The sequence below is a fragment of the Lycorma delicatula genome, chromosome 3 (assembly GCF_047948215.1).
Source record: "Lycorma delicatula isolate Av1 chromosome 3, ASM4794821v1, whole genome shotgun sequence".
NCBI lineage: Eukaryota > Metazoa > Arthropoda > Insecta > Hemiptera > Fulgoridae > Lycorma > Lycorma delicatula.
In genome coordinates this window covers 105,072,926-105,096,382 of record NC_134457.1, presented here as the reverse complement: position 1 = coordinate 105,096,382, position 23,457 = coordinate 105,072,926, and the positions used below count along the sequence as shown (strand labels likewise).

Sequence of the window (23,457 nt, the reverse complement as noted above, 5' to 3'; positions counted from 1 at the left end):
TTAATGTTGTTGAAATGTAAAATTTTTCCCAAAAAAATTTATTTAGAGATAAAATTTTTGTTTAAAAATCTGTTATACGAGAATGTGCAATGCTCAGGCGTACGCAATCTGTAAATTATCCAAGAGGGATTTCTATATCAATCAACTTTTTTTTTGTAATAAGAACATTCTATTTCCAGTGATAAAAAGTTGTAGGTTAGTTCTTTGATTTTATTAAGTAAAGAATGTTTAAACAGAAGAAACAAGTGTGAATGTTATTTTATAAAGCAAATTTTATAATTAATATGTTCTTGATGAAATTTTTTATTCAGTAAAGTCAATAGATGTACAACAATAAGTCAATTTCATTTATTTTTACATAATTTATTAAAAGTAACTATATTTTATTTTAAAAGTATAATACAATGCATAGAAAGCAGACAAAATGTTATTTTTATTTAATTTATTTATTTGATTGCAACAATATTTTTTTTCTTCAGTCATAAAACTGTGTATTTTTCATAGTAAAATAAGAAAGATCCTATTATGAAGCGACAAAACAGATATCAATTTTATATCACGCAACTATGATATTGAAGGATAAAAATGAAATAGATTGAGAAACTCCCATAAAAAAAAGATGTCAAAGAAATAAAAACAAAGGGAAATGTAGAATGCTATTTTTTATTGCTAGTTTACCCCCTATTTTTTTAAATTGAAAATTTTTCTATATTTAAACGTAAATCTTTTATTGATGAGCTACATATTTAGCTTATACTTGATTCCTTTATAATCAACTGTATCATATTTCCGTTTTAACATTAATTTAGAGCACAATATATTAGATTCATATTATCGGGTTTTAAATGTTTGTTTAAGCACTAAAATTGAAAATAATAGTTAAAAAATGAATTTTTAAAAATTTTTTAACTATAAAAAAGTATTTTAAAAATTATTTGGTTACATGTCAGGTATTAAAAAAAAGCAATTTCTACATTAAAATATGATAAAATGTATAATTAATAAGAGATACATTGTAATAACGCATTGTTTTATTGCATCTTGAAAAAAAATGATTTTACAAATAAAACAATTAATTGTTTTTAACATAATAAACAATTTTAAATCATTTTAATTTGTAGTCCCTCAATAAACAAGAGGTTAAAAAATTTTAATGAATTTAAAAATTTATTCCAAATTTTCTAAATTATATTTATAACTGTAGATGACACTAAGGTTGAAATATGTGCATTAAATAGATTTCTGCAAAAGACATCTAAAAGAAATATACTAAAGTAAGTAATAAAGCACAATAGTACTGTTGTAATATGTATAGTTTGTTATTGCAAATGTCCAGCTGTAGAAAATTGCCATTGTTGAGAATTGTATTTAATGGAAGGTAAATAAGAAACTTTTATACAAATGAAGTAAAAATATGTTTAGAGATTATGGATTAAATGAAAGTTCTAAATATCAGGCAATCGAAATGCACATGAAGCTTTATTCACGTAACATTCAAAGACTACCAGTATTATTTTTTATAAGAAATTGTTTTTTATTTAATAAATCTTCGTAAAAAATCGAGATAAAGTTACCAATAGATGAATTGAAGATTTTTCAAAAAATGAGATAAAAAATTAAATAAATTTAAAAAAAACTAATTTTTTATAAATGAGAAAATTAAAAACGATGAAGAAAGTTAAAAAGCCAAGCTGTGAAAAACAAAAAAACTCTTTTGAAAAAGAATAAAACTACTGCGATTCACAACATACTCGTGAACCTTTTTATATCGGGTGTAATAAGATAAAATGAAGCGATATTAGTAATCTAGTTTAGTAACTATGAATGAAGGAATAGATTCCGGAAGAATAGATGAGATTCTAACAGTATCGATTCACAAAGTAGAAATATCACAGAATGAAATAATTGCAAAAGTAGTACTTTTCAGCAAACCGTATAGTTTTGACGATTGTGGGAATGAACAAAGTAAACTCCATACTTCATCAGTAAATGGAAATTATCAAGCGGATTTAAAACAAAAGTAGGTCAACTATTCACTTCAAAACAAACATTAAAGAAAATAATAAAGTACAGAAACAAAAGTAACTTCCATTGATTATTATATCACACAAGGAAATAAAATAATTAAATTACCAATAGAGCTGATGTTATACCTAAAGTTATGAGAATTATGTAAGTGTGCTTTGATAATAATGTAAATATTATAAAGATTAGAAATGAACTGAAAGAGCTTTAAACGGGGTACGGTACATCAGATTTATTGATGAAATGAAGGTAAAATCATATGGAAATACCTCTAATAAGAGTATATCTATTAACTTCCAACAGATGATGTAAGATTAGGAAAAACTAAAATAAAAAATAAGAGGAAATGTTAAAGTTTTAAAAGGAACGCTGGGATAGATTCAATGGAAATAAATCAAGATCACACTATAAATAATACTTACTTGCAACTGGAGAAAATAAAAAAGAAGCTTTTAAATCTGATTAAAAGCAGTAGAGGAAGATAACATTTTGTGATTAGGAATTGAGAGTGTGACTGAAGAAAAACGCAAAAGGTACATATTAAAAAATTTACTTAAAAATATATTTTCTAGAAATTCAAAACCTAATATTTTCAAAATCCTACTTTACACCATAAATTAATAATTATTAATTAATAAATATTACTTAGAGCTTATGAAACATGATTTTATAAAAAAATAAAAAACTGAAGTTTCTGAAAGTGGACGGAGTCTAAATAAAAATAACGCATTCCTGAAAAAAAAACCGGCCAGTCTAAATTATGCAATTCATTTTTGAAAAAAACTTTGAAACTGTCTTATTTGACTATATTTAAATCTTTTTTGAAACCAAGATTCTCAACAGAATAAAGCAATAACCAAATTTTTTAATATTGATATATTAGCTTCACAATTTCGAAAAATTTGTTTTTTTACTTTTTGAAAATTTGAGGCTATGCACAGGTATTTTTTTTTAGTGATTAGAATATTTACATTCCTTTTTAATTTATTTAAAATTGTATTTAAATAAATTAAAATCGGCATAAAAAAAATTGATTTCTTTTTTTTAATTTGGGAGTGTATTAATTTATTTAAGTGGCTTTATTGTTTAAAAAAATATTAAAATAATTGGTCGACTGAATCCGGATTTATAAAACCAAATACAGGCCAACGTACGTAAATAGGTATAAACTTCAGACTGATAAAAATTAATTTTTTGGACTTGGGAGTTCGATTTTTTAAATGTCTTAAGGTACAAAACTTAAAAATAGACCAATTTTTCTAGATTTTCTTTTAACCGATTTAAATATGTTCTTGTTATAGCTGTAGGCGGAAAAGTAAAGAGTAAAGAACTGGGGAAATTATTTGTCAGAATTGATATTGTCAAAATATATAATAGAAAAAGAAGGTCAGGATACTTACAGCCAGCCCCAAAATAATAAAGTTATGTTATAACGATAGTCAATTAAAATTGGGAAAACGAAAAAGAGGACGATCTAAGCAGAGATGAGAGTATAGAGGATGATTTACAGAGAAAAAGGAGAAAAAACAAATAAAATTTTTAGAACTGGAGGAGGTGTATTGTAGATCGTCAGCCACAGTGATATATGTCAAGAAAAATATGGTAAATAAATAAACTGACCTCACAAAAAATAAATAATAGATAAACATTTGTCTTTTAAAGCAGCTTTTTTCTAGGTTTCATTACAAGTTAAAAATTTATCTTTTAGTAAATTTTACACAAAATTAGAAGTTAGTTTTTTAACAATAAATGTTGTTTAAAACAATAGCAGAATAACCTCGATTAAAATCAGCTGAAAAAATGGTAAATGTAGCTTTTTGGATACAATTTAAGAATCAACAGGTGTCGCTAGAACTGACATTACAGATGCACTTTTTTTACAAGCATAGATTTAAAGAAAGGAAATTGTGGAAGGTTAAAATTGCAACTTATAGAATACGACAGTTTTTTTCTCTCTATGAATCCGATAAACGTAAAATGGTATGTGGGACTGTCTTTATATCCCATATCTATTTGTATTTATCGTATTTATTCTATTTGTATCTATTGTATTTATGCCCCATATCCCACGTTTCAATTTCAAAATTAAAATTTTTACAGAAGTATTTACAAAGCATCTATTATTACAGATTACTGTAATTATAATTCCTTCATGAATAATATTGTGAATTACGTCTTTACGTCTTTACGTCTTATGACGTAAATTATCCACTTACAAAATAGTCCTCGTACAATAGCCATATTGAAATTCGTAAGTTAACGAATAAATTAAATTAATGAATAATAACTGTCAATCTTATGAATTCCAATTATATACGAGTGAGAGGTATTTCAAAATATATACTATAAGGAAAACAATTAAAACGCAAATAAAATTTTCTTTCTACCAGGGAAAGATAGTTAGTGAATTTGTAGGTTTACGTGCCTTGTTATTCTGTTAATGAATAAATTTATTAATAATAATAAAATTTAAAGAACGTAAATAAAAATAAATGACGGATAAAATAGATTGGACTGAAGAATAATTACTAATTAAGAACTGCTTTCCTTTTTTATTTCTGGAGTTCTGTGACACGTGGACATGACCAATCGAATTCAAACCTTTCAGCATGACTTGCACTTGAAGCAATTGATAATGAAAAATTAAAATTGATCACACTTCTATGAAAAAAAAGTTTATCGCTCAATGAGTTTATATGTTAGCTGCTTGTCTCAAACTTAAAACATTTTTTTTTTTAATATATTTATACTAGACTTCAAAATAGTATAGTTTTTAAATACCTCGATATTTGATTTAACATAAATTTCAACGTACAGAGGAAATAATTACTTGCTTTCGTTTTATTAATAAATAAGAACAAACATATTTAAAAGGCTTTGAATGCTTAAAATTAACTTGAAGTACCTGGTGTAATTGAATTTAAATATAAATTATATTCAAATTAAAGATTGTTTTAACTAAACTATGCATTGAATAAATGTTTTCATAAAATTCTTTGGAAGATAAAATTATTTTCAAGGATTATTAATAAATTTTAGTCAGCTTAAATAATATTACATTTCCGTAATTTAACATAATTTTATGTAAAATTTTAAAAAGGCGAATCATTAGTTTAATAAATTTAATTACTACTTGCTAGAGGTTGAAATAAGAAAGAACTGATTAAAAAAAATTAATGAAATAAGAAAAGAATTTCTTCAATTAAGCTGATACTTTTATTTCAATTATGCACGAAAACAGAGATCAACGGTAGACGTGTATGCGCGGTTATACCAATGAAACTTACAGTAACTGAGAAAAACAAAACAAAAAAAAGTTAAACGCAGCGGGATAAAAAAAGCAATTTCCTCTTTAACTTTAAATTATTTTGTAATTTAGGGTGGAAACATAAACATTCCCAGATAAGGCAAACAAAACAATAATAGGGAAAAAGCGTGGGTGAGGTGCGAGCTTTGGAGATGGCTGTCTCGTGAACACAATCCACTGTCCTTTACTAGACTACTATACAAACCTTTCTCGGGTTATTTTTTTATCCTGTCTGAAAGAGTTTTAATTTTACCTTTTTTCTTTTGTTTTATTCTCTTCATCTGAAAAGATAACTTTTATTACTGTACACAAACATCATCCTTAAAATAAACATAGTGAAAAGGTTTATCTGAAAGTAAATTATTTTATAAGTTTTTGGTTTTTACGTAATTATTCGTAATACAATTATGATTTCAAAAATTTTGATTTTTATCTGCCAGCAAATGTTAGGTGAATATAACCTATTTTAAAGAAAGTAAGTATAATTTTTACCAGTATATTTCTCTCCAGGATTAATTTACGGTTATGTTTTAGGCAAAGTTTTTGGGTTACCTTTTCCTTACTAATAATTTTTTTCCGAGCTGATAGTACAAATTCATAAAAATATTCATAATATTTTTATGATATTATGAAGATATTAGAAATCGTCATAATTTCTAATAATATTTCGTATAAAATATGTTTTGTGGATTTTTAACGGAGTTCTTCATTTGTATCAAGGTGATTCAATTTATATGATACACCATAAGAAAGCGAAGGTTTGTAATCTTAAGTCAGTTATACAAGAGAATCTTTGAAAAAGTATCATAATTTTTTAAATATTTTCGAATATGCTATCAGCCCTCAGCTCTCTTAAAAATAAAAAGAATAAGTTTACTGATTAGAAAAGTATTATTGAAATTAATTAGTTTATTCAAAAATTATATAGGACTTTCAAAAATGTACCGGTAATTGTTAAATAAAACGGACAATTTTCATTCATCAATATTTATTTTTCCGCCTTCAAAGTAGACTCTATTTGACGCAATACACATATGTGGCATTTTTTTCAGTCTTTGAATCACTTTTTACAGGCGCTTACCGGTATGGTCTTCAACTCTTTCCAGGAATTTTGCTATGTGGCTTCAATGGAGTCAAAACTTGTAGCCCAAAGCGGCATTTCAGCTTCGGAAACAGACAGAAATCACACAAGGCCAGATCTGGTAAATATAGTGGCTAATCGATGGTGTTTATTGCGTTTTTGGCATTAAATTCGGTTACAGTTGTTGCTCTATGCGATGGGACATTATCGTCGTGTAAAGTCCACAAATTTTTCTTCCATAAATCTGGCCGTTTCTGACGGATTTTCTCCAGCATACTTTCCAATAGGACCAAATGATATTCTTTATTGACCGTCTGTTCCTCTGAAACGAACTCTTGATGCACCAAACCACGAATATCAGAGAAAACAATGAGCATCACCTTGACCTTTGAACGACTTTGATGTGGTTTTTTTGTCAGTTTTGGCTCGTCTTGTGTCCCCCATTGTGATGACTATTGACTTGTTTGCACGTCAAACTCGTAGATTCATGTCTCATCACCAGCTCTGATGCGTTCCATGAATGTGTGATCAGAATAGGCGCGATTCAGTACGTCTAAAAGACCTGCTCACGGTACTGCTTCTGAAGAAAATTCAGCTATTTTGGAACAAGCCGTACGATGACGCATGTCATGCTCAAAATATCCACCAAAATCAAACGAACAGACTCATGAAAGATGTTAAGGATACGAGCTTCTCTCTTAAGGTAGAATGGCGATTATCGATTACAATTTCCTTCACTTTTTCGATGTTTTCATCGGTTGAGAGGTCAGTCCAGATCAGCTCGGTTGAAGGTCGTCCAGAACTAAGCATGTCTTCGATGATCTTCGGCCTACCTTGAACGCTTGTACCAGTGGTAAGCGTCTGTTTTTGATGAAACTAATTCACCATAAGCCTTTTCTAACATTTTTAGCGAGTCGGTACATGAAATCCCGTTCGCAACAAAAAATTTTCCTTCGCAAGGCAAACTCTTTGTTCAATAATTTTGTTCATTGTAAAAACCGTGGTGCACTACTGAAGTGGACTGATTCAACCAGATGTTGTCAATAAAATGGTAGACAGATCTGCTCGTTTTGGGCACTGTAATATTAAAATTAAATATAGTGCACCAAACAAACAAAAAATCATTAGCGCGGCCCTTTAATAAATTAAAAACTGATGACTTTTTATGATCTTGTAAAAACCGGATTAAAAACGATAAAAAATTTACAAATTTTATTGTATCTTTTATAAATTGTAATTGAAAATTAAAGGATTTAAAAATTTCAGTAGTAAAGAAAAAAATATATATATTTTTTTTTAAAAAACAACCTGATTTTTTGCTTCATATCCATACCTTTTACTTTAACTTCTGAAATCAAATAACATCTCGTACAGATAACGCAACATAGATTATGTTGAAATAGAGCAATTTTCATATTTTCTCTGTGATTTTCGCGCACACATTAAGTAATTTTGCGAAATTTTTTTTTTTTTTAAATAAAGCTTTTGTAATCTTTTCTTTGAATGTTGCAGAAATTAAGGCAAACACATTTCATTACATGTTATAAGCTAAATTACCATTACTTCACCGCTAATTAGTGATTTCCAGGAAATGCAACCCGGGAAAATTTTTCTATTTAATAATTTTTAAAATCTTATTTGCATAAATTTATACTTTATTTATTATTATTTTTTATTAAAAGGATATGGATATGTTTGTATATCAATAAATCTCAACCTAGTTAAAAGAAAAAATAGTAAAGAACGAGTCTGACATGTTATGGAACGTTTCTCATGAATATTGATAAAAATTTCATGTCGTTTGATTTTCGTACGTTATTTATTTTTTTATAAAGTGTACCATAAATGAACGAATAAATGTCAATTAAATATATGTTGACAAATAGGAGGGAGTGACAGAGTCTGCTGTGAAGATTCACTATAATTCTAGAAGTGTATAAATATAATACGCGTATAAATATCAGGTTTTATTTATGTAAAAACCGCCGTTCTGAATGTTATAGAGTGCATGTGGGGAAACATAAAATAGGTATATTTGCGACTACTGAGAGATACAGTTATTTTATTCACCACCGTTCGCTAGTTGACTGGGTTATGCATAGTGAATAAATTAAAAAAAAAATATATATATATATAATGTTTGTGTGTGTGTGTGTGTGTGTGTGTGTGTGTGTGTGTGTTGGGTGTGTACTTAATCTCAATGACTTAGCGATATTCATTTGTATTCTAGGGACATGGCTTTTCTCTCCGAGTCACTGCTGCTCCTGTTACTGGCTTTAGTGGTAGCTGCCGTTCATGGTAAAATGGGTAAGTTTTCTTTCCATAAAAATTATAGTATATTATTCATACATAAAAAGAAATAAAATTAATATAGCCACTGCAAAATATGAGCAAAGTCAAGGCAAATATTAAAATAATTCAAGTGTGTTTTAATCAAACTTTTTTTTGGATAAAGATAATTAAAAGTTTATCACTTCAATTTTTAAATAAAATTTTATTTTATTTTACTTTTTATTTCTTAATTATTTAACTAAAGTCAATTTAATTCACGGTAAACAAATGCAAAGAGTGAAAAAAATTAACAAAATAAAAAATTGTACATTATGGCTGTTGTATCATGGTGTTCTATTATGGAATACAATTTCATGTCAGATCCATCCAATAAAAATATTTTTTTTCATTGCTATTATTACTATTAAGCAAGGATCTAAAAAAGTAAATTTTTCACTAAACTATTAAATCAGTTCAGAAAATTGTTCAATAGAATTTTCAGTTTGAATCTTAACATGATTTCACCAATGTACACCTCTTATAATTCAGCACACGTCATCCTCCTCTGCATAATGTGAACGGGTTCATGTCTGAAATTAAGTAAGTAACTCCAGACATGCAAACTAAACCAAATCTAGACTTCACAATAAAATTACGATATATTATCATTTTTATTAAATAACAATAATACTAATATATTCTACCATAATAAAAACTGGATTTAAAACTTTTAAATGTATGAATTTTAGTCTCGTAAACAAAAGACATATTATTAAGCAATCGTTGTTCATTTAAATTGTATAAAAGTTTTTTTACATTATTGATTACCGGTACATAAAATGTTCTCATATGCTAAAAAAAAGGAAAATTAAAGAAATTTTATTTTACAATGAAAACGTACACGCAATTAAATGAGATCACGCTTATTATAGAGTGGCCTATCACACCACATCATTTTTCTTGAGGCACAGTGAACGGTAGATGTGAAAAACGAAGAGGATAATGTTTCATTTGCATTCTTTGTAAAACTCTAGTTAGGGGATATTATCAAGGGAATTTACCAGATCGCTGCTTGATAGAAAAAGCTCATACAAGGAATGACAGGGTTGATTTTTCTCTACTTCAGAGTACTCGTTGTAGATATCAAAATTAAACTAACCTTCTCTAGATATAATACTACCAAAAGAACATTTTACTCGTTTACTCCATTGAATTTTGAAATAATTAAATATCGGTTTGTTGAAAACCAAATTATTTTTTTAATCTTATGCCAGGTTATTAAAATATTGTTATAATGTATATTATAAAGATAATATTGGTTATATTATCTTTAAAACATTTTGGGATTTTTCTTAAATCAATCATCTGAGATGAAGTTTGGTATGGATTTATAATTTATCTGATATCCAAAGTATAATAGAAGAATTAAGAAAATTTAGGTAGTTTATGCTCAACTTCCTTACCAGTAGTTTGACTCAAGGGTAACTCAAGTTGACAGTCAACTCAACGGTAGGTTGCTTTGCTAAGGTAGGATGCCTGACTTGAGTTGGGTAAGTTTCAACTACCTAAGAAAGTTGGATAAATAACCAGTTATCCAACAGGTTCGTGATTTATTTTTATATTACCCAAAGAGTTAAATAATACTACTTATGGATTCCTTATAGTTGTAAATTTTTCAAAAAGAAAGCCTGTTGTATACCGACGCGATTATCAGCTAACTCGTTGATAATACGGCATCACCATTATATTCTAGCGCGTTGCTGATCGCTTACACCCCCCGCTGCCCCCATCCGTTTCTGACCCACACTTTCTCCTTCCTTCTTTGTAGTTTCCAATCTTCACCTCATTTATTAACTCTCCTTCCTCGTTTCCTTTATCCTTATATTGCAGTTGTCAATATTCCACACGTCCTAACCGGTTTCCTTTCCGATTGCATACTTCTCGCATAAATGCTCTTTCTCATTTAAGCCATTAAAAGTTGAATGCTCAACTTTTCTATTCTTCAAATCGTAGTTCTTTCTCTTCTAGAGACTCAATATTACTCGTACATTCTTCCTTCAAACACCTTTCCCTAGCTTTTTGTGTTTCTATCCTTTACTCATGTTTAATTTGCGATACATCGCTCTTTCATTTTCTCTTGTCTTATGCGTATACCGCCTTCTTTCATCCATTTTCTTTAGCATTTCTTTTATTACTCATGGTTTTTGGTTCTATTTCCCTAATAATGGCCTATTCTTCCTCTGCTGTTTTTTTATGGAATTTTTGTTTTCTATTCTCAAACAGATCTCAAATTTTTATTTTCCATTTCAGAACTAAAGTTTTTATTTTAATGATCTCAATTCCATCATAAGTAGCACATGATAACTATTGATATCTGCAGCTTGTAATATTGTATTTCAGTAGCTTTTATCCACTAAGATGTAGTCCATCTAACGAGGTATTTTGTCCTCAGGGAACACTCACATCTTCTCTTTTTATGGTTTTTGAACCAAGGGTATTGATAATTTTTGGGCCAAATAAACCAATCTAATTTTTACATCTATACAAGTTTTCTCAACAAAAGAAATTGCAATTTGTGATAAAAAAACTATCGAATTCCTGGTTTACATGGAAATAACTTGATAAAATAACTTGATTACCTTAGATAGTACTAAGATACGGTATTAATTCATAAAAACTAAGTTCGTAACAAAAATTGTATATTAATGAAAAGAAATATAGAAGAAAAATAAAAAGAAAGAAAGAATAGAATTATATTCTGTTACGATTGTGTTATAAAAAAAATTGATTAAATAATACAAACACACACACACACACACACACACACACAAAATACTCTTTTAAGTGAATAGAAGAATAGAATTCGTTTGATTGACATGTTTGAAACGTTCCTGGATATACAGCACTAGTCACGATTTCTTTCTCAGTTATTTCTACCGACGTATGTGATAGTCGTAAAGTCTGTTCAATTTTCTCATATAAATGAGGATGGATTTTCATTTCATAGAAAAGAGACGTTTCGTGACTGAACGCTACGGTAAATTGTAGGCTCAGAGTTTAAATTCGTTTTATAACACAGTAAATATTACCTTTAATAAGACGGTATTATTCGTTTAAAATTAAATTATATGAAACACCGTAGCATTAACAATCTTACTACACACACACACACACACACACACACACACACACACATATATATATATATATATACATAGGTTACAATAATGAAAACAAAGTATAATAAAACTAACTTCACATTCATTTCATGTGCTTGAAATAAAATAATAATAAATGTAGATGAATGTTCATTTACAAACAACAATGGGCTTACACAATCAGGTAGCATAATTATTTATGATTACGCAACCAAAACCTACAATCTAAGTTTAACTTAGACAAACTAACTGACAGAATTGCAAAAATTTTTCAATATGTTTTCTATTAAACAAACTAAGGAATTGAAATTATCAAATAGTATTTTTAATTTTTTTCGGACGATCATTAATAACATTTTTTTGGTTATCAGTAAAACTTTTGTAGCATGAGAGCTTTAACTCAGTTTGTAATATTTAGTTGACAAATAATTTACAAAAATTTTTATTATTCTGATTAATCTATTAACTTTAATCTGGGTTTCATTCTTGTATACTCCTTTTATTATTTATCATATAAAGTTATTAAAATGTAATTATTTGATAAAGTAATATCTATTATATGATACCAAACTGTTCCATTTAGTTATTCATTATAAAAAAACTGATCGTAACTACTTTCGGCTCAGAGATTAATCTGTATATACAACGAACTATCCAGATGGCAGGACACGTGGAGGAACTGAAGTGTTAGTTAAAATTTCACCAAGATATCATCAAGTTGGTGATATCTTGGTGAACTCTAATCCAATTATAAACCGGTGGATTAGATTAAAAGGATTGCTGAAGTCCATTAGAAATGAAAAATTCAAGGAGTACCTTGAGGGTTCCCCTCCCCCCCACAGAGTAGCAGGCACTCTTTATGGAAAGTCGCCAAGCATCTCCCACCGGCTCCACTTGTATCGTCTCCTTGAAAGCTTCAAATGGGACATGGGTAAATGAGCCTTTTCCGAAACCTAGGCCTAGACTCCAAAAAGGCCTATTTGCGTTTCTTCTGCGCAAGTTTCTTTCACCGCTGCACGTACAGAGTCCAGAAGAAGATGAAATACTTGAGTTTCCAGACAGGCAGATTCCGCTATATCTACCAATTAAGCCTTCTTCAGCATCGAAGATGTAAGAAGTAATCAAGCAAAGGAAAACATTAATAAACGGCTTCAAGGTTTTATTTGATCACTCGTAAGATGGTAGGAACGGATGCGTACAAGCCTATTCGGAACGTAACAGAACTTTTCAATGGGATCCTTCGAACAATTTATCTCGCATCTGAGTGGAAGTCCTCCCAAATAGTCATGGTTTCGAAGTCAGGTAAACCTTTTCATGATGTTACTTTCTACAGATCTATAAGTCTTCTAACGATAATATTCAAGTTTGAAAAACTGTTTTTCCAAAGGCTGTAGCCTACTTTGAAGCAAGAGGAGGTTGGCTATACCAGATCATCAATTTGGCTGTTACTATCATAACCAGATGCTTGAAGGAAAAGAATTACTTCTCAGTAACGTTTTTGGATGTTAAGCAGGCAGGCCTTTAATAATGTCTGGCTGCCTAGTCTGCTGTATAAGCATAAATAGAGCCTTCTACAGTCATCTTACTTAGTCCTGCATAGTAACCTCGATGTGCACACTTCCCAGGTTAAGTTCAAGCAGGAACTATCTGGGTTCTTCGATACGAAGTTGGAAGTTCCTTATGATTCTATTCTAGGGCCTAATCTGTATTAGATTTTGAGATCAGACCTCCTGTTCCTGGTTATATCCCAGTCGCTTCGTTTGCAGAAAACACAATAGTTCTAGCCGATGATGAAAATCCGAATCAAGCCTCTGCAAAATACAATCATAGTTAGACGATTTCTGCGCGAGGCTGACGAAATGGAAAATGAGGTGAATCAGAACAAATCAATCCATGTGACAATTACGCAGTGAAAGGGTGATTGTCCACGGGTTAACCTGAATGGCGTCTTCATCATTCACACGGATCGAGTACTGTACCCTGGCCTACACATGGATCGTCGCCTGACATGGAAGTCACATGGTAGAAAAGAGGAAACAGCTTAACATCAATTATAGGAGACTAAACTGGTTGCTGGATAGAAACGGTAATCGTTATCTCAATCTACGGAGTTATTCTTAAATCTATCAGGACGTATGGAATCCGGCTATGGGTTATGATGAGTATAAACAGTATTGAAATAATTCAAAGATATGAAAATAAATTTGTGGGGACCATAACAGAGGCGTTGTGGTTTTTTTAGGGTAGAGAAACTCTTGAGTATCTATGACTGTCTTCTGGTTACGAAGAGATCCAAAAATTTGACTGGTGGTACAAACGAAGGTTAGACAAACTTGCAAATTATCTGGTAGTAAATTTATTGGAAACAGCGAAGACATCAGGCGACTGAAACGTTTCAATGTGCTGGACCTGCTGGAAGATGTAGGCAGAGGAGTGACCTGGAGAAGTACGTAGGAAGGGAAACACAGGATGACTGTCACTGTGTAATGAAGTTTATGGTCATATTGGCAGTCTTAGCTCTCTCTATTTAACGATGAATTTTGTTTTATCTGCAGTATAGTTTTCATATACTGGTATTGATGACATTGTTTTTCTTTATCCTTTTTCTTGCTATGATAAATTTTTAAAGCTTTGTTAAGTATTGAAAATTACTTAAACCCAACTATACAAGTGCATTTCTTATATATGAAGTGTTGAACCTTTATATGCTTTAATGAGAGGTTTCGTCGAGACCCATTTTTCACGTGATTATATGACTCAAATTTATTTATGATCCCCTATGAGCTACCAATTGTAATTGCTAACACACAAATAAAAAATAAAAAAATATATAATAAAAAATTAATCTGAAAAATATAATTAAAACGAAACCTTAAACTAGTATATTAAACTATGTTCTTACTTTTTTCCAGTAAAACAATCGACGAGGCAGTTACATTTTTAAAATTTTAAAAATATATTTTCATTTTACTTTTTTGTTAAAGGAATGATCTTTTTTATCTCTCTTTTTCAATTATTTGGTCTAATTAAATAGCATTTACATTACATTAATATAATATGATATAATAACATTTGAAATAAATATTAAAATACCTTATTATTTTAAAAGAAATTTATAAAAATATTCATAAAATATCAATATAGTAAATAAAATTTTATAAAATACATTTAGTAATATTTAAATGGATAATAAAAACACTTAACAAAAATAAATTTTGAAAAATAAATTGCTGTAATAAAAATAAATGAAAAGTAAAAACTGCATTTTATACTATTTTTTTTAAAGCTTTATCGTTTTAAAATTTTACCGCATTTTTACCTTTATCAATAAAATTGTTTAAATATTAGATTTTTTATGCACCTCATATATTAATTTTCTTTTTGTATCAATTATAGTTAATTGTAGACAGTATATAATTAATATTTTCATGAAAAAAAGTTATATTATTTGATTTTGTTTAATCTCTGTTAAGTTTTATTAATTACTTTGATATAAATAAACAATTGAGGTGTAAATGATATTAATAAATTGCTTTCTCTAATAATAATGCTGTTCAATATGTAGTCACTCTGGTGAACTGAATAAAGGAAAAATATGTTACTGGTAGAGATGAATGTTGTTTGATGAGCCATTTTAGAGAATAACTGGTATTTTATAAATTGAAAAATCACCTAAAAACGTTTGGTTATGCCATCTACCATATAACATTGCTGGTTATGAAAAATATTCATTAAGTGACCTCAATAGAAAAATTGTTTTTTGGTATTTCGATCAAGGACTATGTCTCCGAAAAATTTTAATTTACTGCGACACCAAGAAATAGATCAACAAGAGGGCAGAAGATTGTAATTATAACTGATCAAAGTTAATAACAATTTTATACATATATTTCAAACAATAATTCATTAATTGTATCATGGTTAAACAGTTGAGTAGCATTTACTCCAGTTCTTAACTTAAACACTGTGTATAATCAATATTTACCCCACAAAAAAAGAATAAATTAATTTTTTGTTCTACACTACTTGTCCTGTAGTTCATTAATGATATTGATACACGTAAAGCTTCTGAAGTGCAAACATTTATTCTTTAAGTCTTGTTTTAACGTGTGAAAGTTGACAGGTTGAGACTTACCAGTATTCATCAGTTTCCTGTTGGTTACATTTTTATTGTTTGATTATGTAAAACGAGTACACGTAGTACATGATTACTTTAGTTAATACTATGCAAGCAACTATGGGTACTGGCTAAATTACCACTGTTATATAGTTTAAAAAGTATTTAATTCAACAGGGAAAACGCTTAATACTGCTAAAAATAAAAAATAAATTAAAAAAATATAGCCATTTGACAAGAATCTCTTTGTGAGGACTTCGATGATTTGTTTGTAATTATTTTATTTTAATAAATTACCATTTAAGGAGTAAATTCTACTATATAAATACTGAAAACAATATTTTGCAGACTGCCCTATAATAAATACAAAATACAAGTGAAAAATAATGATGGCACTGCAATTAAATTCGATTTAGTCATCTGTGTACAAATGAAAATTAGAAAAAGATAGGTTTAATAAAAGTTTGGATGGAGAAATGATCAACTCATAAATCAAAAAAAATTTTCAAAACCTATTTTTTGTAAATTTATTTTTTAAAATAAAAAGCACTTATTAAAATAAAAACAGTAAATTTTTTTCTTTCTTTCAATATATTCATTTATGTAAAAGATTAATATTGATGTTTTTCTAAATTTATAATTTGTTGTGAAGAGGTCAACGAGAAAGAAGTTTTTGTATTCATTTCCTAATGATAAAACCTCTTTCTGTAAGGTAAATAGTAATTATTTAAGTAAAATGTATTTATTATATAATAAGATTTTACAATGAACTTTACATAGATTATTTATCTGTTTATTCTATTTAGAGATTGTATAACAAACATACGCATATATATAGGCGCGATTGCGAGCGCGTACACAAGCAATATGTGTATATGTATATACGTATATACACACTAGCTACCCGTCGCAGCTTCGCCCGCGCTCTTTGGTTACTTGCGTTTCCTTTAACAGTCAATCTTTTTATTTTGTATTTTTTAGTCAAGTAATCGGAGGCAGGTGCAGTTAGTCATACATACAGTAATGGTGGCAGTGCCTGTGTTGGTTAATAAAAAAAAAAAAATCGAAACTTTTTGTTAAATATTTATCTGAAGAGTATTTGCAAGCCCAAATCTACCGAATATCTCGTTTACTATAGTCAGAATTGGGAAAATTTACTATCATTGCACAACATGTTTTTACCTTTCTACGTTCTCTTTCAAGGTCGAATTTCAAAAATTTTGAAATTGTTTTATTGACATGAAGATTACACTCACCAAAAATTAGATTAATTTCTTCATTTATTACCAAGAAATTAGAAAAATAGCAGGGTTTCAAAGAAAACTCAAAAATTAATTTTAAGCCTTAAAACTCGGTATATCAAAAAATCTAGGAATTGGAATTAAATCTAGGAATTATTTTTAGATATTCATAATCATTCAGTTCACACCAAGCTCAAACAGTAATATAAAGTCACAGTTTACAATTCATTAAATTTTGTGCTTTAAGTGACAAATCTCCCCTCTATATATATATATATATATATATATATATATATATATATATATATATAAAATGTACTATATATATATATATATATATATATATATATAAAATGTACTATATATATATATATATATATATATATATATATATACAGTACTTTTTTTTTCGAAATGAAATATACTTAAAACCTTTTCAGTCATGCAGAGAGAAATGGGTAAAAATTTGGTTGCGATTGATCGGGTAGATTGTTTGTTTATAACGAACAAACAAAAACCCTCTTCTTTTTATATAATAGTGTAGATATAAAGAATTTCTCTCGACAAAACAGAAAAAATTTCAGGATATGCTCTACAATTTAAAATGGGGAAAAGATCCATATAAACATGGATCCAGAAGCGATTCGTTTTATAGTTATAGTTTGAAAAATAATTCGCTCTGATTTATATTTCAACAGTAAAATGAAGCTATCAGGAATTGTTTTATTACTCAATCTTTCAAGTCAAAACCTATACGAAAATATCAAATCTATCTCTTAATCTAGATTTCAAGAATGTCAGTAACCTAAAAGTATTCAGTACTTCCAAATATTACAGCACAAATCAGAACAAAATTTTTCCAAAGTTATAACTCAAAAAACAAAAGTTTTGATGGATTTATATAATTTATATGTAAATTATTTCAATTTCTAAGGTAAATTTTGGTATTTTTTATTAAATAGGAGTGATTTTTTTTAAGAAAGATTTTTTATTTACACATTAAAACATCTTGTATGTAATTTGTATACTAACTTATACTTGTAATGAAATATGTGCTTAAAAAATCTGATATCATTTTGGTCATAAAATTAAATAATTAGTATTCCGAATTGTGAATGAAAGTTTAATTCGTAATATTTATAGACCATCAGAAGACATTTAATCATTTTAGAAACTTCAGTTGAGTTGTAAAGAAATAGGCGTTATTTACAATGTGTACTCATAGTTGTAAGAGTAAGAGGACGTAAAATTTACAAGAAACAAACAAGATACGGGTTACTTCTGTTACTTTTCCTATTATATATAGAAAAAGTAAAAAAAATGTAACAATTTAAGAAGAAGAAAAGAATGATAAAGAAATTTGTTAATTATAGTGTTCTTTTACAGTAAGATAAAAAAATTAATTAGAAAAAATACTGCATTGGTAGAAAAGAATTTAAGCTTGAAAATACAGAAGCAAGAAAATGTAAAAAATATATATAAAAAAGTGAATAAATGTTAAGATGAATTTTACAATAGGTTATAACAAAAGTATAACTAATTTTTGTTAGTATTAAAATAGATTAGATGCTGTAAAAATTTTAAAACTACTCGCACGTATACAAAGAAAAAAGAAAGACAAAGCAAACTTTTGAAGTTTGGTGGGGTTTAAAAAAATGATGAAAATTTGGTGAGTAACATATGAATGATTTTAAGACTATTTGAGAAGTCTGAAAAACCTATTAATTTATCGAGATCCCGTATTAAGAAATAGAAGTTTACATAATTTGACAGTAATGGGTGGAAAGAAGATGAAAACTCCAAGGAAGACAAAGTTTGGGGTACATGAAGCTGTGCATTTTAAAAATATTTTAAGATTAATAATATTAAGGACAGAAAAAATAAAATAAATAATGAAGAATAACATCAAATCATATAAATTACTGATGAACAAAACTAAATCAAAGAGAACAATGTTGCAGTGATTAATGTATTATGAATAATTTAAATGAGACTTTTTAAAATTAAAATCAATTTAAATAGTAATTTATTTTGTTGATATAACGTTACAGACGTGTTAAAATACTGTACGCCGACCTAATAAATTAAATACGGAATTTAAGGTATCCAAATCAAATGAAAACTAATGTATCTATTAATAATAATAATAATAATAATAATAATAATAATAATAATAACAACAATAATAATATATATATAAATTAACATACCACACTCTATACTCTATACTATACTATACTTATTACAATAAAGATTTTAGGAAACATGCATAAAGTGACCTCCATTTAACTTGCTTATCATTTTGTAAAATTATTTTTTGATATTTCACGGCTAGTTAATTAAAAAAATACACGTATTAAAGGTTTACTTTCTCGTCTGTAGTAGAACACAACAAGAGGGAAAGTTCTGCTTAACAATTAAAAATTGTCTCTCCAGATTTTGGTATTTCTCGACCACTTTAAGTGTCTTAAGTACGTAAATTCTTTAAAATATTGTCGGTTAGTAAATGGGATGTTGTTCTTATACAATATTAATAATAAAGTTTGTATACCACAGTTTACCAGATTATTAAATTTCTATGTGCTTTATGCTACCGGATAAACAATTATTTCAAATTCCATTTGTAATGCTATTTATCATTAGAAAATACATTTTCTCAAAAATAGTTTTTATGCAGTTGATAAAAATTTTTTCTGATAAATGTTTTTAGATTTAAAATATTTTCATACTAAATAATACTTAATATTTTTTAATATAATAATTATGACTGTAGCCACCTTTTCTCCTTTAGTATTCTTTCTTAGAATTCTTATTCCCTTAATTTTTATTTTTATTTAATTCAATCTGTTATAGAAGAAAAATAAAAAATAAAATAATCTTGTATTATATTATTCATATTTTTAATGTTATAACTGATTATTCGTCTGATAGAAGGTTCTCTTAAACATCTTCGTTTAGAACCAGCAGTATTGCCAGAAGCGAAACGGAAGAAGAGTTTTGAGACAGTAAAAATTCGTAATGAGGTGAAGAGTATGCTGAGAACTGCTATCAGAAATACTTTTTTTATCTTCTTTTTTTTTCTCTCTATTCCCCTGGGTCGGTCCTACTTGGTGGTATTGCACCGCCCAGGGGAGTGTCTGTATACTCTAATAGGCCTCCCCACCTACCGGCTATATACCGGCATGGCAGGTCGGCCTACCGGTTAGCTCTTTTGAAAGTTATACTTTTTTCACACCACGCCATACCAGGTATGTCGTGGCGTGGTGTCGGGTCTTTTCCTGATTAACATTTTATTGGTCCCTAAGTAATTCCCCTGGAGTCCTCGACGGCTCATCGAGACCGACACACCTCAGCATGTCGACCCTCACCGCCGAGGCTGTCCACCCTTCCCTAACCTAGCTAATACCCCATTCCTCTCTCATCCGTGTTCTTTTGAGAGATGACTTTTCTAACGAAGTCTGCAGCTCTTCTCCAGTTTTAAAAATACTTACCCAGACTTAAGTATCTACAAGAGAAGATGGTAATTTCTCCTCTCTTATCGCTCGGGAAATAAATATTTGCGCTGTTGGCCTAATAAAATAAGTACGCAAGACTTTCAACAGTCTACGACGAAATAATCAACGACATCTTCTGCTACATCAGTCGCATTTTCTGTGACTGAACTCAGCTAAACTATTTTTCATTAAGCAGAATAGTTAAGTTTGCTGTACCTGTCGATCCTCACAGCACTCTCAATACGTCAAAGATGTCATAATTTATTAAACTGTTAAAACCAAGAAATTGTCGAGGAGTTACCCACGCAGAAAGTAATGGAGTGCCGAAAGCTAACCCTGGGACAGAATGGTGAAGTTTACCTTCTGCGTTTGTTGTCCTCATCTTTAATAGACCTTCCTTGCCGGAAAAAGTACGCGCTGGTATACATCGTCTGGTTTTGCGAGTTTTCGTGTAGCTATTCATGCTGCACGAATTCAGGTGCCAGCGAATTGGCCACAACCCAGTTCGATGTGAGAGATCTCAATTACGAGTGTGTACATGTGTGCGCTCGCGCACGGGTATGGAAGAATCTCACGAAGGGTAATGATAAAGTCCTCCCATTTGCGTTAATTGCAAAGAACAGCAATCTGTCGATCAACAAACTGTCACTGACTTTGTAAACAAACTGTTTACAAAGACGAAGTAGAAAACCTTATAGATAAGCTATTTTGAAGGCAAAAAATTTGTGAACAGCCGCAAACCAACAGAACAACATATTCTCAGGCAGCGGCTACTGTTTCTAGACCAAGTATTTATGAGTATCAGCTCTTCGGTAACCTTGCTCCAACTTTGGCTACTATGATAGAGAGAAAAATCGACAATAACATGAAATTTCTTTCAAAAGGAAGCTACGAGATCTTTCAAGTTACAGCCACCAGTAAATATTTTGAGTAAAGAGAAAATTTCATCAGAACAGTACAAAAAGGAAGGCAAAATTGACGTTCAGATTCAGCTATGTAATCCGTTAAGTGAATTTACTCAGAGGTTGATTGCATCGAACCCCCTATGGAAGTTTTGAAGCTACATTCTTCTCAGGAATATAGCAACCTAAACAACAGAGGCCACCTAAAACCAGGGATGACTGTTTCACCTTTTCTGAGGCGACGGCTGGTGCAATGCTTTTTGTGGATATCTCTCCAGCACCCGCCATCGAGTCGACGCCTATACAGAGCGTCGAGCTATGCCTGTCCTCGTCCTCGTTTTCTTGGTCTCCGACTCAGAGACTGGAAGCTCAGAGGCTGGAAGGCTGGAAACAGGCCATGACATAATTTTAGAGCATGAAGCAGTTCAAAAAATGGAAAAGAAAGAGAGAAAAGGGTTGGCCAAAGGAGAAAGCTCGAAATTAACTACCTAATATAAACGAGTTGCTTCTTCAGTGGAACATATGGATAGTTGTCAAACATCCATTAGCACCAATGCTTGGTGCATGATGTGGGCACTATTTATATACGTCTGCAAAAAACTTATTTCCACTGAGATATAAATTTTAACATAAACCGCAAAATATAAAAGTTAGCGGTGGAATAGCCATATTAGCGTCTACTGAACTACTACCCCTAAGCGGAAGCAGTCGCAATTAGAATGAAGCGCTCGATGTAAACTACCATCAACAGCACAAATTTGACGAATGGTTGACTTCAATGCACACAACCCTATTTGGTTGTTGGACCGAACAGATCACCCGAGAAAGAGTGTTGGAAAACTTACTTCTAAATTCTGACTTTGTTATTTTAAATTAGATTTAACTTTTATAAATGCATTGATTGAATCGAATTACGCTTTTAAAGTAATGCATTCGATAACAGAAGTTATTGAAAATAATGTCGACGCTACAACCAAGCTATATTTGAGCCGGTATCAAGTTATATTCCCAAAACATCCGGGAAACTCAAGAAGCCATCCGTTCCGTGGTGGAATGATGTAATAAGTCAAGAGATTAAAACGAAGAAAAAAGCGAATGAACTTTCAAGAAACGTCCAACATCAGAAAATTCAATTGCCTTCAAAAACACATAGGGCGTATGCAAAAATACTTATGACAAATTCAAGAAAACTAACTTGTGAAGAATACATGTCATCTATTAGGAGAACTATTGCGACTGTGGCAGATGTTTGGAAGAAAGTGAAAGCCATCTGCGGGATAATAAACTCTACTCCCAGAAGTTGCCTTCAATCTGAAGAGATTTAATAGATACCCAAACGAAATTGCTCAATAATTAGCCAATCAGTTTGAAGGAGCTATTAAATTGGCTATTTATCACGAATGTTTCCAAAATTTAAAAAAAAAAATTTGAGAGCCACCTAAAGTTTGGAACCAAAATGAACCTTTCATACAATATACCTTTCAAAAGCACTGCTGCAAAACTTAAATTACTAGAATTACATAATCAAATATGGCGGGATGGATTGTTCTCGCGAAAGTGGAAGAAAGCATATGTTGTTAAAATTAAAAAAGAGGTAATCTTATCGTTCCCAATAATTACCCATCCTATTCCCGGTCGTGTGTTACTGAAAAAAATGTTTAAAAAAAGAGAAAAGATAAATAATCGTATCGTTTGGATTTTAGTTAGTGAAGGAATTTTATCCTCACATCTAGCAGGAATGGACAGTGCTTAATTACCTACCTTAGTCACTAATTACTGATCAAATGTTCAATTGAGAGAATACTACATAAACAGTTTCATCATGAGGAAACACTATGTTGGAATCTTCTTTGATCAGCAG

At 29.6% G+C, this 23,457-nt stretch overlaps 1 protein-coding gene and 1 long non-coding RNA gene across 4 annotated transcripts in view; one reads left to right on the top strand and one right to left on the bottom strand.

The window, feature by feature from the left end:
- The window catches only part of LOC142321831 (cyclic GMP-AMP phosphodiesterase SMPDL3A-like), a 397,040-nt gene that overhangs the window by 149,173 nt on the left and 224,410 nt on the right, over positions 1–23,457 (top strand). For both annotated transcript variants that reach the window (XM_075360278.1, XM_075360280.1), the window contains exon 3: positions 8,644–8,720. In XM_075360278.1, the coding sequence (XP_075216393.1) occupies positions 8,648–8,720 (73 nt within the window). In that variant the 5' untranslated portion in view covers positions 8,644–8,647. The remainder of the gene's footprint in view (positions 1–8,643; positions 8,721–23,457) is intronic.
- The window catches only part of LOC142321837 (uncharacterized), a 285,303-nt gene that overhangs the window by 101,780 nt on the left and 160,066 nt on the right, over positions 1–23,457 (bottom strand). The window lies entirely within an intron of this gene.